Raw genomic sequence first — 12075 nt, 5'->3', positions numbered from 1 at the left:
GAAAGAACACAGTTGTTTCAGGTCTATGCCACCTGGGTTAAGAAAGGTGTGACGTCACGCGGCCGTGACATCACGATACGGTTCTCACGGGTGGGGGCTGGGAGGGGCAGGACGGGAGGGGGGGTGCGGACAAAGGGGCCCAGTGCTTCCCCAGCGCGCGCCCTGGCTGACTGGCGGACCACATCTGGAATTCATTGCAAGTCGCCGCCGGAAAGAGGAGGAGAGGAGGGCGGGGCGAGTAGGGAGTGGGGGCCGGAGGCGGCGGCTCTGCCCGCCTCCCTCTTGTCCTGGGTCCCCAACTCCGGGACGTAGACCGAGCCCAGCCAGCAGCCTCCAAACCTAGCCACTGCCTGTCCCGGGGCGCAGACGCAAAGGCCACTCGGGCCAGGCCAGGGACCCCAGCCGGCCTAGCCAGGTGAGCGCGCGGGGCCGAGGGGAGGTTCCGATCTGGGCGGGCCGCGGTCCACTGAGACCGCGGGGATCCGAGCTCCCAGCCCGGGGTCAGGCGCTCATACCGGCTTAGCATGCGCTACTCCAGGCTCTGCTGCACCGAGGGGACCGATCACCCTCCCCCGTGCACTCGTTCCTCCACTCCAGGCAGTTTCCCACCTACTCAGTGGCGCACCCCCAGACGGAGCTCCCCGCCTTCCTCGGGGCAGGAAGTTGGTGCTGAAGAGAAAGGCGGAATCCAAGCGCTTTGGTTTGGCTACTTTGCAAGACAGGAGGGGGTACTCAGGAAGCAGGGTTTGGGGCAGTGGGATTGTTGGGGAGAGGTACAGCATCCCTTCTTCTCTGTCTCCGGCTTGAGCTAGGACGAAAGGTGCTGCGTACGAGCGGCGGGCGCTCGGAGTTCATGGGCGGGGTCCCCAGGGAAGGCCATCGCCCCACCGCCTGTGAGGTTAGGTTTTTTCCTTTTTCTGCCTCAGTTTCCCTGAGTTGCCCCTCTCCTCCGGTGTTCCCTTCGGGAGCATTGCTTTGTTTCAGAAGGTAAGGAACAGTACTGCCTAGTCCAGACGCCTCCTTTTCCTCTCCTAGCCCAGGGACTGGGCATATAGGGGCGAAGGAAGGCACGCGTGGCGTGGAGTCCACATTGTCGCGGGCTACACAGCGTTGGGACCTCGCCCCCTTCTCTGGCACCGGTTGAGTCACCCGGGGATTTCCACCTCCCCTCCCCACCCCCGTCTCTATTCTTGTTAGATGCCCTAGGCGACACTCTTCTGAGCCCACGGTCCCTTGTGGCGGGACATGGGAGCATCATGGGGGATGCAGCTGCTGCAGCTTGGGTCTTCCCCTCGCCCCAGTGCCCGGGGAATCTAGGTGTGGGGGCCCTCCGATGGGATGCAGGGGTGTCGCCTTCGCTTGTTGCCTGGTTCGGGGAGGGGGGCATCCTGCGCGCGTGTCGGGGTCTCGGGAGAGAGATGGCGCCGCCCCAGCGCGGGAGAGTGTGGATACCGCGCATTCCTCGGCCTGATAAGGAGCCAGAGAGTGCTGCCTGGGCCGGGCGGGTCTTACCGTCGTCGCCATGGAGACGCGCCAGGCTTCGCCTAGTGGCTGAGTTGGCGTGCTGCTAGGGGTACTGAGATGTCCCCAAGCTCTTCCTGGGAGCCCTTAATTTAGGGCCCTTTCATTCATTCTTGTGTTTGCCTCCTTTGCATCAGGCGCAAGAGGCTGATCGTGAACTTGATAGCTGGCCTCATTGGGTACTGTGAAAAACAAGATAATTTCTGATGATAAAGCTAGATGCTCTTATAGAAAGGATTCGGGGATGGGCTGGACTGGGCACCATGCCCCATGCCTTTAATCCCAGCACTCTGGAGACTGAGGCAGGAGGATTCTTGTGAGTTCAAGGACAGCCTGATTTACATGGAGAGTTCCTGGTCAGTCTGGGATACACAGACCCTGTCTCAATAAAAGAGAAGGTAGTTCCTGAAGACCTAAAGAGTGACATTCAAACGAAATCCAGATAGAGTCTGCCAGAAAACATGTTTGTGTGTGGGTGGGGTGGGGTGGAGGAGTGTCTGTCGGATATAGGGTAGGCCCTGAGGTCGAGATTCAAATCGTCCTTGGGAGGCTAGTGAGGAGTTTCCATGGGAGCAGGAGTTATACCATTGGAACCCTACGGAGCCATAGAATGAAGATTAAGTTCTTAGTTCAGTCCGTTCTCCCCTGCAGGTGTGGTGGGCGGCGGCAGCATGGGAGGGGCTATAATCACCCAGCCACCAAAAGAGAGAAAAGGTGCTTGCTGGGTTGAGCCTGGCCAGCTGCTAGGGAGGGATGGTTGAGCTCTGGAACTGGGAGGGAGAGGAGCAGAGCCACTAAGCCACCAGGCCTTCCTGCAGCCTTCCTCTCTCCTAATCTTTAGCCAGGCAGTCACGTCCAGATGTCTGCCCTCCCTCTCCAAAGCCTCCCTCTTGTCTATCTTCCTTGCGTTCTGCATCCTGGGAACCCAGGGCTTCAAAAGGATGCTGTGTCCCTGCGTTACACAGAGCTCGCCTTCTTAATTTCATTTATTTATAGACAGAGTCGCACTGTGTAGTTCTGGCTGTCCTGAAACTCACTCTGTGAATCATGCTGGCCCCAAATTCACAGAGATCCTCCTGCCTCTTTCTCCCAAATCCTGCGATTAGAAGTGCACTGCTACAGTGGGCTTTTTAATATTTTACATCTTAAAGGTTACATTTATTTATTTTGTGGGTGTGTCTATTTGGGCATGTGTGCTTCATGGCGTGAGTGTAGAGGCCAGAAGCTTGGTGACACCTTCAAGCCTGGTGACAAATGCCAATGAGCCATCTCAGCATCTCCCAGCACACCCCTTTAATTTCTACTTAGTCAAGGTTTCCCTATGCTTTCCAAGCTAACTTTATACTCATTATGTAGCCCAGGCTGGTCTTGAACTCTCCGTCTTCCTTCCTCAGCTTCCTGTGTAGCTGGGATAATAGGTGTGAACCACCTGGTCAGGCTCATTTTCAGTTCAGAGTCAAGTGGCAACTTCCCCTGCCCCTGAGAAGCAGGCTGGACCACTGTAGTGAAGGGTGACAGGAGACCAGACTCGAGGTTTAGCTGGGTCTTGGCATCTGGACAAAAAGAGGAGGCCAGGCCAACTCCTATCCGCCTGGAGAGTGACTCTTCCTCCAAGGCACCAGCCCATGGGCCCGGCTTCCTCTTTCAGGGAGTCCTTAAACCGCTTAAACCCTTTGGTTAGGAAGGTTCAAAAGGGAAGAGGAGACTGGGGAGACAGCCTGGACCCTAGTTCCCCCTCCTTACTGGACTGTGTGTGTGTGTGTGTGTGTGTGTGTGTGTGTGTGTGCGCGCGCGCGCGTGCGTGTGTAGAGTCTTAGCCTCTGCACAGCTGTGAATATAGTACTCACTGTCTTCTGCCCCCGGGAAAGAAAGACTTTCTGGTCAGTCCCTGGGGTGCTCTGGTGGGCTGGTCACGTTTATTTCTGCAGGAAACGGCCATAATTCTTTCTCTTCCACACCGCCAGAGTGGTGAGGGGTGGTGGATATCCTTGGGAGTCTCAAAGGGGTGCTAAGGGACACACCCGGGGTTGTCATCTACTAGGCTTGCAGTTGGGGGGTTGGTTCTCAAATATGAACCCCAAGAGGAGCCCAGATGATCAGGGCAGAACGGCGTCTGAGGAAGGGTGACCCAACCGCACAGGGACAAGCACACAGCTCCTGAGGAGCAGAGTCCCAGCAGCTTTCAAAAGGGAACCTCTGTAAGAGTCTTCTCAGAGCGCCCCCAGCTGGACCAATCGGATGCCGAGGATGCACCGATTGAAAATGAGCCAATCAGGCTCCTGGCTGCTTCGGCCTGAAGACCTGGCTGTGTGGCCTGAGCCAAGCTGGCCTGGGACCCGCTGCAATGAGCTGAGGGCATTGGTGCACCCGGGGCTCTGTCCAGGCAGGGGAAACAAGGGGCCTCTGTGTGAGGATATGGGTGGGGCAGCTGTCCCCGAGGACACGTACAAGCTCTTCTCTGTTCCCAAAGTAGGACGGATGTCCCCTCGCCTAGGGGGTGGGGAGCAGCTGTGTCTGTAAACCCCCCTCAAAGGCCAGAGTGTCCCACCGAGGGGGTATCCGGCAAAGGAGATGGCTGGGCGACCCCGGGAGACCCCCATCGTTCTCAGTCCTCACTAGGAACCGGCTCTACCAGCCAGCTTCTGGAACCGTGCTCTGTCTGGGAAACACGTGGCCCTTGTCAGGCCTCTTTCCAAGCCCAGGCTTGGGAGAGTGCTTAGCATGTGGCCCCTCCCTGTAACCAAGGACGGGAGCATTCTCTGTACATTGCGCCAGCCCCTCCTAGATTCCCCTACCCTACTCTAGCTGGCCACGGTGTGCTCTCATGCTCTCTGCCCACACAGGCCCCCTCCCCTGCTCCTTCCCAGGCTCAGCTCAGTTTTCCTTGCAAAGGAGGGGTGGGTGACTCAGACTTTCATGGAAACAGATTTCTAACCCTCCTCCCAGCCCCTCTGCACAGACTGCTCCAGGGGGGGGGCCCTTCATGGCTCATGTGACTTCAGCAGCTGCCTCGCCGGGACCTCCGAGACCAGGTCACCGGTGACCGCCTCTTCTCTTCGTTCCCACCCCCAGACTTGCCCACACCGGATGTGACAAGGGCTCTGCCATGTTTGTTCCAGGGGCTTGACACATCTGGATTGCATCCGGCAGTGGAGGGGGTGCCAGCGCCCTGCGCACCTCCCGGGACCTAGTGTCCTTGTGAGATGGTGGGGATGGGAAGCGGCTGTTGGAGTGGGGTTTTTGTTTTGTTTTGTTTTATGGCTAAATCAGCATCCTTTTCCAGAATATTGAGTGGGTGGAGGTAGCCCCAAGGCTTGTGTGTGTTGGGGAAGGGGACACTGAAGACATTAGTTAATACTTGTTGGATATTTCCTATGCTCTCTGTATGTGCTATGCATGTAGGCACATGTGCATGTGTGTGCACACTGTGTGTCGGGGGCATAGGGCGAGTTCACCTCCTGCTCCTCAGATTACATCCCACCCTGCTTTGCTTTGTTTTTGAAACGGGGTTCTTAGTGGCCTGAAACTCTCCAGGTAGATCAGGCTGGGGCTGAGCCATCATCCCCCGTGACTTTTTTATGTGGGTGTTGGGCATTGAACTCAGGTCCTCACGCTTGCAAGGCAAGCGCTCTGCCTACTAAGCCATCTCTTCAGGCCCCGCACATATCTTTTCCTTTTTACTTTTTTCCCTTTGAGCTTCCAGGGGGATCCACCTTTTTACATATCCCCGAATGCTACTGGGTCTATTTAATGTGGGCGTCAAACTCAGGGCGTCATAACTCCAAGGCAAGCACTTCACCCGCCAAGCCGCCTCCCTAGCTCTGGGAAACTCTCCCCTCTCTTCTCCTTCCCTTTCCCCCCTTCTTGCCTTTTCTTTTTAAAGCTTATTATGTTTATTATTATGGGGGGCATAGTGTGTATGTGAGTGTGGGCACACCTTGCCACTGGCACCCAACGTGGAGGTCAGAGGTTAGCTTTTGGGACTCAGTCCTCTCCTACTGTGGCTTTGGGGAACCCAATCCAGGGTGTCAGGCTTGTTCAGCGAGTGCTTTCACCTGTTCACCCATCTCACATGACCCCTTTGTCTGCCCTTGCTCTTGCCTAGGCTGGTCGTGAACTCTTGAGCTCAAGCTGTCATCCCACCTTAGCCCCTGGGGTGCTGTGATTACAGGTGCATATCACCAACCAGGTTTCACACATCCTTGAAAAGGATTTTTCCATTCCTTATGAAGGGATCTTTTGGTACCCATTGTACAGATGGATATGTTGAGGCTAAGAGTCTGAGCCTACAGCAAGTCAGTCTGAAAGTCAGAGTTGGAGTGGGAACAGATAAAACTCTGTCTTGCCACCAAGGTCTATTTCCTTCAAGATAGTGCAGCTTGGGGAAGCCTGTACCTCAGGGCCGTCCTGGTGTCTCCCCAAGTCCTTATCTTTGGGTGTGCCCACGGCCTCAAGGCTTAGACCCAGCCTGGAACCAGGCAGTGGGTGGTAATGATCAGGGGTTAGTGCTGCGGGTAGTAAGAATCTCGCTTACCCAGGTCAGCAGGTGGCATGAAGGTGCCTGTGTGTAGCACAGAAGTGACAAGCTGCCCACGCTCTACCTTGGACTTGCTCCATGGAAGGCAGGTGTGCTGCTAGAAGTCCCGAAAATCTTACCTGTCCCTTTCTTTTCCCTCGAGATAGGGTCCTGTAATACCCGAAAATCTTACCTGTCCCTTTCTTTTCCCTTGAGATAGGGTCCTGTAATACAGCGCAGGCTGGCAATCCCCTGCCTTCTCTTCTCTCTCAAATTCATGGCCTCTATTTCTTTAATTCTCTCTCTCTCTCTCTCTCTCTCTCTCTCTCTCTCTCTCTCTCTATCTCTCTCTATATATATATCTCAATCCATATAATGTTATTTGTATGAATATGATTTCAGGTCATACATGGTGGCACATGCCTTTAATCCCAGCACTTGGGAGGCAGAGGCAGGAGAATCTCAAGTTGGAGGCTGACCTGGTCCAGGACAGCCAGGGTTACAGAGAGAAACCCTGTCATGAGAGAAAAAAATAGAAAGAAAGAAAAAAAAACCTGAACTAACGTCTCCAAGCATCCTGTCTGTCACATGGAGGGGGGCAGTAATGAATGCAGCTTCCCTGGGGTCGCTCTGAGGACTCAGCTAGACTCTGAACCTCTTTAGAACAAGCTCACTGTAGAGCTCCTGCAAAAGCCACGGGTCTAATCTGTTGTCCATTTCCTCTGCAGTTCTCATCCCCCATGGCCCCACCATGGGTGGCTTATACTCAGAGTACCTCAATACTGGGAAGGTTCAAGAACACTACAATTACACCAAGGAGACGCTGGACATGCAGGAGACGCTTTCCCGCAAGGTGGCCTCGGCCTTCATCATCCTCCTATGCTGTGCCATCGTGGTGGAGAACCTCCTGGTGTTGATCGCCGTGGCAAGGAACAGCAAGTTCCACTCAGCGATGTACCTGTTCCTCGGGAACCTGGCGGCCTCCGACCTGCTGGCAGGTGTGGCCTTCGTGGCCAACACCTTGCTCTCAGGGCCAGTCACTCTGTCACTGACTCCTTTGCAGTGGTTCGCCCGAGAGGGTTCAGCCTTCATCACTCTCTCCGCCTCAGTCTTCAGCCTCCTGGCTATTGCCATCGAGAGACACGTAGCCATCGCCAAGGTCAAGCTTTACGGCAGTGACAAAAGCTGTCGAATGTTGATGCTCATTGGGGCCTCTTGGCTGATATCACTGGTTCTGGGTGGCTTGCCCATCCTGGGCTGGAATTGTCTGAACCGACTGGAGGCCTGCTCCACTGCCCTGCCTCTCTACGACAAGTACTATGTGCTCTGCGTGGTCACCATCTTTTCTGTCATCTTATTGGCTATCGTGGCATTGTACGTCCGAATCTACTTCGTAGTCCGTTCCAGCCATGCCGATATTGCTGGTCCTCAGACACTGGCCCTGCTCAAGACAGTCACCATCGTACTGGGCGTCTTCATCATTTGCTGGCTGCCAGCTTTCAGCATCCTTCTCTTAGACTCCGCCTGTCCCGTCCGGGCCTGTCCAGTCCTCTACAAAGCCCATTATTTTTTTGCCTTTGCCACTCTCAACTCACTGCTCAACCCTGTCATCTATACATGGTGTAGCCGGGACCTTCGGAGGGAGGTGCTGAGGCCCCTACAGTGTTGGCGGCAGGGAAAGAGAGTGACAGGCCGCAGAGGCGGGACCCCGGGGCACCAGCTCCTGCCCCTCCGCAGCTCCAGTTCCCTGGAGAGGGGCTTGCATATGCCTACGTCACCCACATTTCTGGAGGGCAACACAGTGGTCTGAAAGGGTGAACTGACAGATGACCAAGCCACAGAGAGAGCTCTGTGGGGAGAGACCGGGTGACCTCATGTGTCCCCCAGGGCCACAGGCCTAGTGGAACTGACCCCAGCTCGTAGGCCAGCTGGTCAATGGAGCCACTGACTGAACAGATTGCAGTACCATGGGGATCGTTAAGGGTTAGGGACACAGCAGGCTGGAGCTTAGGCCTAGAGCATTTGCCGCTTGGTACAAAGGGTGTCAGCATCCTGTCCTACCTACCAGCCACCTGGCTCCCTGCCTCCTCTTTTTAAGACAGGGCCTTTCTATGTTGCCCTGGCTGGTCTAGAACTTGCTATGCAGACCAGGCTGGCCATGAACTCACAGAGGTCGCCTGTCTCTGCCTTCTGAGTGCTGGGATTTTAAAGCTGTGTACCATCATACCCAGCTCCTGCCACCTTCCACAGACAACCTTAGGACACTTGTGGAAACCCTGTCCCCAGGGGACCCAAGGCTTCCTCCCTGTCAATCTGAGGCCTAAATCCACAGCTTCCCCAATTGCATCAACTCAGTTACTTCTTCCCTTTCCTTTCGTGTTCGGGCAAAGGAAACCACTGTGGTGCAGGGAGGAGGGGCCTGGAATCCTCTTCTCCATCCTCAGACCTCATTGGCTACTTGCTCTATTGGAGAGTGCAGAGGAATCAGCTGAGGGCTGGGGAAAGCCATTCAGGCCAGAAGCTAAGGAGGCTTTGGTCTTCTTCAGGAGAAAACTAGGGGAGACATTGGTCATTCCTGGAACTCGCATCCCTGAATCCAGCCTCCCTCCCCACACACTAGTCCCACCTTCCCACCTTCATCCTACCCCAGGTACCAGGCCCTCTAAGGCAGGACAGCCTTGAACTCAATGTGGCCACTTGTAAATTGTCTTTGTTGTTTTTAAAATTGTGACAGGGTCTTATGTAGCCCAGCCTGACCTCCAACTCACTATGTAGCCAAGGCTGGCTTTGGACTTCTGATTCTCCTGCCTCTACTTCCTGAGTGCTGGTATCACAGGGCTGTACCACAAACACCTGTCCTGCGTGTTATCATGAATAACATAGTTAACAGAGATGAGAGGTGGCCAAGGACATTCCTGGATACTCATATGTAACCTTCCCTTGAAGGACATTGCTAAATCCTGTGGGGAAATAGAAAGTTCAATGCGGTACAAACTGTGTTTATGTGTGTCTGTGTGCCAGTGAGTGGGGTCTGTGACATATCCCAGCGTGGGTGCTGTCTGACCTCTTGTGCTCACATCCCTGTTGAAATTGCCAAAGAGATATATAGGGGTGGGGGAGGGGTCTGGCCATGCACAGGCCCCTTGGGAACTGCTGGTTCATCTCTTCCACACAGAAACCTCTGCCTCAGATTTGTGAAAGAAAAGGTGGAGGAAGGGGAAATTTGGGATGCAAGGAGCCATTTGGGAGTGTATCTCCTCTATATAGCTTCCCAGATATCCTTGTGCTGGAGACCCAGATCTGGGCTAATAAACAGTTCAATTTCTCTTGCTTCTGGTGGTTATTAGGGGTGTGTGTGTGTGTGTGTGTTGGAATTATAGACAGCCATTTCTTCCTATTACTGTCCTTGGCGTGAAACAGATGGAGTAAGGGAAGTTATCAACTGCCAAGACACCTCTGCCTTCTCCATTTCTTTATTCCATGCTCCCATCCCCAGCCCTTAGCTGTGCCTGAGCTGGAATTGCTGAGCTGGAATTGCACTCAATGACTTCTGGGAACACAGGAGCCAGCCTTGACCTTTTCCCTGGGGCCATTGGGAGGCTGTTTTGCTCCTCACAGTGACTCATTAGGCCCAGGGCCTCCGAGTTCTCCTTCAGAGGTATACCTTAGCAGGTGAGATAGGGCTGCTCTTCAGCCCAAGTCTGTGAATAATCTGGGGAACTGGAAAGGTGGTTTCAGAGGGATAGACAAGCCTAGCTACTCCTTCCCAAAGTCCTCCTCCTTTCAAGACTGGGATAGACAAGCCTAGCTTCTCCTTCCCAAAGTCCTCCTCCTTTCAAGACTGGGTTTCTCTGTTTTCTCTGTGTAACAACTCCGGCTGTCCTCTGGAACTCACTCTGTAGACCAGGCTGGCCTCTAACTCACAGAGATCCGCCTGCCTCTGCCTCCCGCGTGCTGGGATTAAAGGCGTGCGCCACCAACGCCCGGCTGATTTTTAAAAATTTTAAAGTGTGTGTGTGTGTGTGTGTGTGTGTGTGTGTGTGTGTGTGTGTGTGTGTGTGTGAAGGTTATGGGTATTTGCATGTGCATATGGTGTCTGAGCAGGCCAGGGAAATTGGATTCTCTAGTGCTAGAATTGCAGGCAGTTGTAATCAGCCTGTTGTGGGTGCTGGGAAGGGAACATAGGTCTTCTGGAAGAGCAGTAAGTGCTCTTAGCCTTGGAACCATCTCTCCAGCCCCTTTTCATTCCTTCTTCCTCCTGTGCTACTGGGGATATCAAGACTGTTGACCAAGCAGTCTACTAGTGTGAAGTGATTTTATATATATATATATTTTTTTTTTGAGACAGTGTCCTATGTAGATTAGGCTGGTCTCAAATTCACTGTGTAATAGCTGAGGATGACCTTGAAATTGTGATCCTCTTGCCTCCACCCCCCAAGCTGGAGTTACTCCACAAACTGGGTTTATGCTCTACTAGGGATGAAACCCAGGGCTCCCTGCATGCTGGGCATTGCTCTGTCTGCTGAGCCCCACCCCAGCCTCAATGTCTAGTTCTCTGTGTTTTTCTTCAGTTTCCCTAAATGGGCTCAAGGAATGATCTTTCTTCCACTGCCAGAGGCTAGGGTCTCAAGAGCCTGATCTGGGGCTGAGGTGACAGTGACTGACATTCCTGAGTTTGCATCTCTAGGACCCACGAGGTAGTAAGAGCCAGGTGGGCTTGGAAGCTGCCTGGAATCTGCACTGGGGAGTAGAGGCAGACAGTTTTGGAAGTGGGGTGGAGGACCAAGCTAGCTAATCCAGACCAGCCTGGCTGGCGAGCTCTGGGTTGTGATAGAGACCTTGCTTAAGTAAATTAAGAGGAGACAGATGGAGAAAAGACACCTGAAGTCAACCTCTGGCCTCTACACACATACCTGCACCTGTGAACTCAGGCATACGCATACACACACACACATAGAAGTGGGGGGGGATCTGAGTTAGATGTGGCCATTCCCAGCTATAATCCTTGCACTGGGGAGATGAAGGTTCCTGGAGAATTGGAGTTTTGAGTCCATCCCAGACTACATACTGAGTTCTAGGCTAGCCTGAATTACATACCAAGATCCTGTTTAAAACGTGTGTGTGTCGCCGGGCGGTGGTGGCGCACGCCTTTAATCCCAGCACTCGGGAGGCAGAGGCAGGTGGATCTCTGTGAGTTCGAGGCTGGGCTGGACCGACAGCCTCCAAAACAATACAGAGAAACCCTGTCTCGTAAAAACCAAAAAAACAAAAACAAAAACAAAAAAACGTGTGTGTGTGTGTGTGTGTGTGTGTGTCCATCCACTCCGGCAGTACATATACTAAAATTGGAGCAATATGGAGATTAGCATGGCTCCTGCTTGAGAATGACAAGAAAAGTCATAAAGTTTTCTGTTTTCAAAATAGTTTAAGGAAGAAACAAAGACAAAGGGGGACTGATGAGGTTGCTCTGTAGGTAAAGACCCTTGCCAAGCCTGACTCCCTGTGTTTACTCCCTGGGACCCCAAGGTGGAAGGCAAGAACCAACTCCTGCCAATTGTACTCTTACTGCACATGAGCACTGCAGCTAGGGCATGCGCACTCAGAGAGGCTCTCTAGCCTGGCCTTCAACGCCACTCCAGTCCCAGACAGGGCTTAAGTTACCCAATAGTGGTCATCTCTAAATTGTCCGGAGAGGGGAAATTCCAGTGGGGTGCAGGCCTGTGGCCTCTGTACTCTTGCAGATTTGTCTAGCCTTCTGACATTGCAACAGACAATTGCCAAAGTTCATGAACTAGAACCAGGTCAATGAGTTAGAAAAAAATGTCAAAAAGGCACACCTTAATCCTAGTACTCAAGAGGCAGAGGCAGGTGGATCTCGGATCTCTAAGAATTTGAGGCAAGCATGGTCTACAGAGTGAGTTCCAGGACAACTAGGACTACTCAGAGAAACCCTGTCTTGAAAAACCAAACAAAGCCAGGCATTGGTGGTGCACTCCTTTAATCCCAGTACTTGGGAGGCAGAGGCAGTCGGATCTCTG

The 12075-nt window shown here is 53.6% G+C and overlaps 1 protein-coding gene and 1 non-coding gene across 4 annotated transcripts; both read left to right on the top strand.

Annotated features, from left to right (window-relative positions):
- Nucleotides 1-222: 222 nt before the first annotated feature.
- S1pr2 (sphingosine-1-phosphate receptor 2) lies at nucleotides 223-9363 on the top strand. 3 transcript variants are annotated; one of them, XM_005078566.4, is made up of 2 exons: nucleotides 223-415; nucleotides 6766-9363. In XM_005078566.4, the coding sequence occupies exon 2, from the start codon at nucleotides 6789-6791 to the stop codon at nucleotides 7845-7847; it is 1059 nt and encodes a 352-aa protein (XP_005078623.1). In that variant the 5' UTR covers nucleotides 223-415; nucleotides 6766-6788; the 3' UTR covers nucleotides 7848-9363. The 3 variants fall into 3 exon arrangements, with proteins under 3 accessions (XP_005078623.1, XP_040586013.1, XP_040586012.1); XM_040730079.1 differs by lacking the exon at nucleotides 223-415 and adding an exon at nucleotides 796-898; XM_040730078.1 differs by lacking the exon at nucleotides 223-415 and adding an exon at nucleotides 888-987.
- Nucleotides 9364-11350: 1987 nt separating this feature from the next.
- LOC121133586 lies at nucleotides 11351-11456 on the top strand. Its single transcript, XR_005870469.1, has one exon. It is a non-coding gene; the product is annotated as a U6 spliceosomal RNA (small nuclear RNA).
- The last annotated feature ends 619 nt before the right edge of the window (nucleotides 11457-12075 follow it).

Source organism: Mesocricetus auratus, unplaced genomic scaffold, assembly GCF_017639785.1.
Source record: "Mesocricetus auratus isolate SY011 unplaced genomic scaffold, BCM_Maur_2.0 Super-Scaffold_100022, whole genome shotgun sequence".
NCBI lineage: Eukaryota > Metazoa > Chordata > Mammalia > Rodentia > Cricetidae > Mesocricetus > Mesocricetus auratus.
The sequence above is the reverse complement of the archived record's forward strand: the minus strand, read 5'-3'. Positions and strand labels throughout refer to the sequence as shown.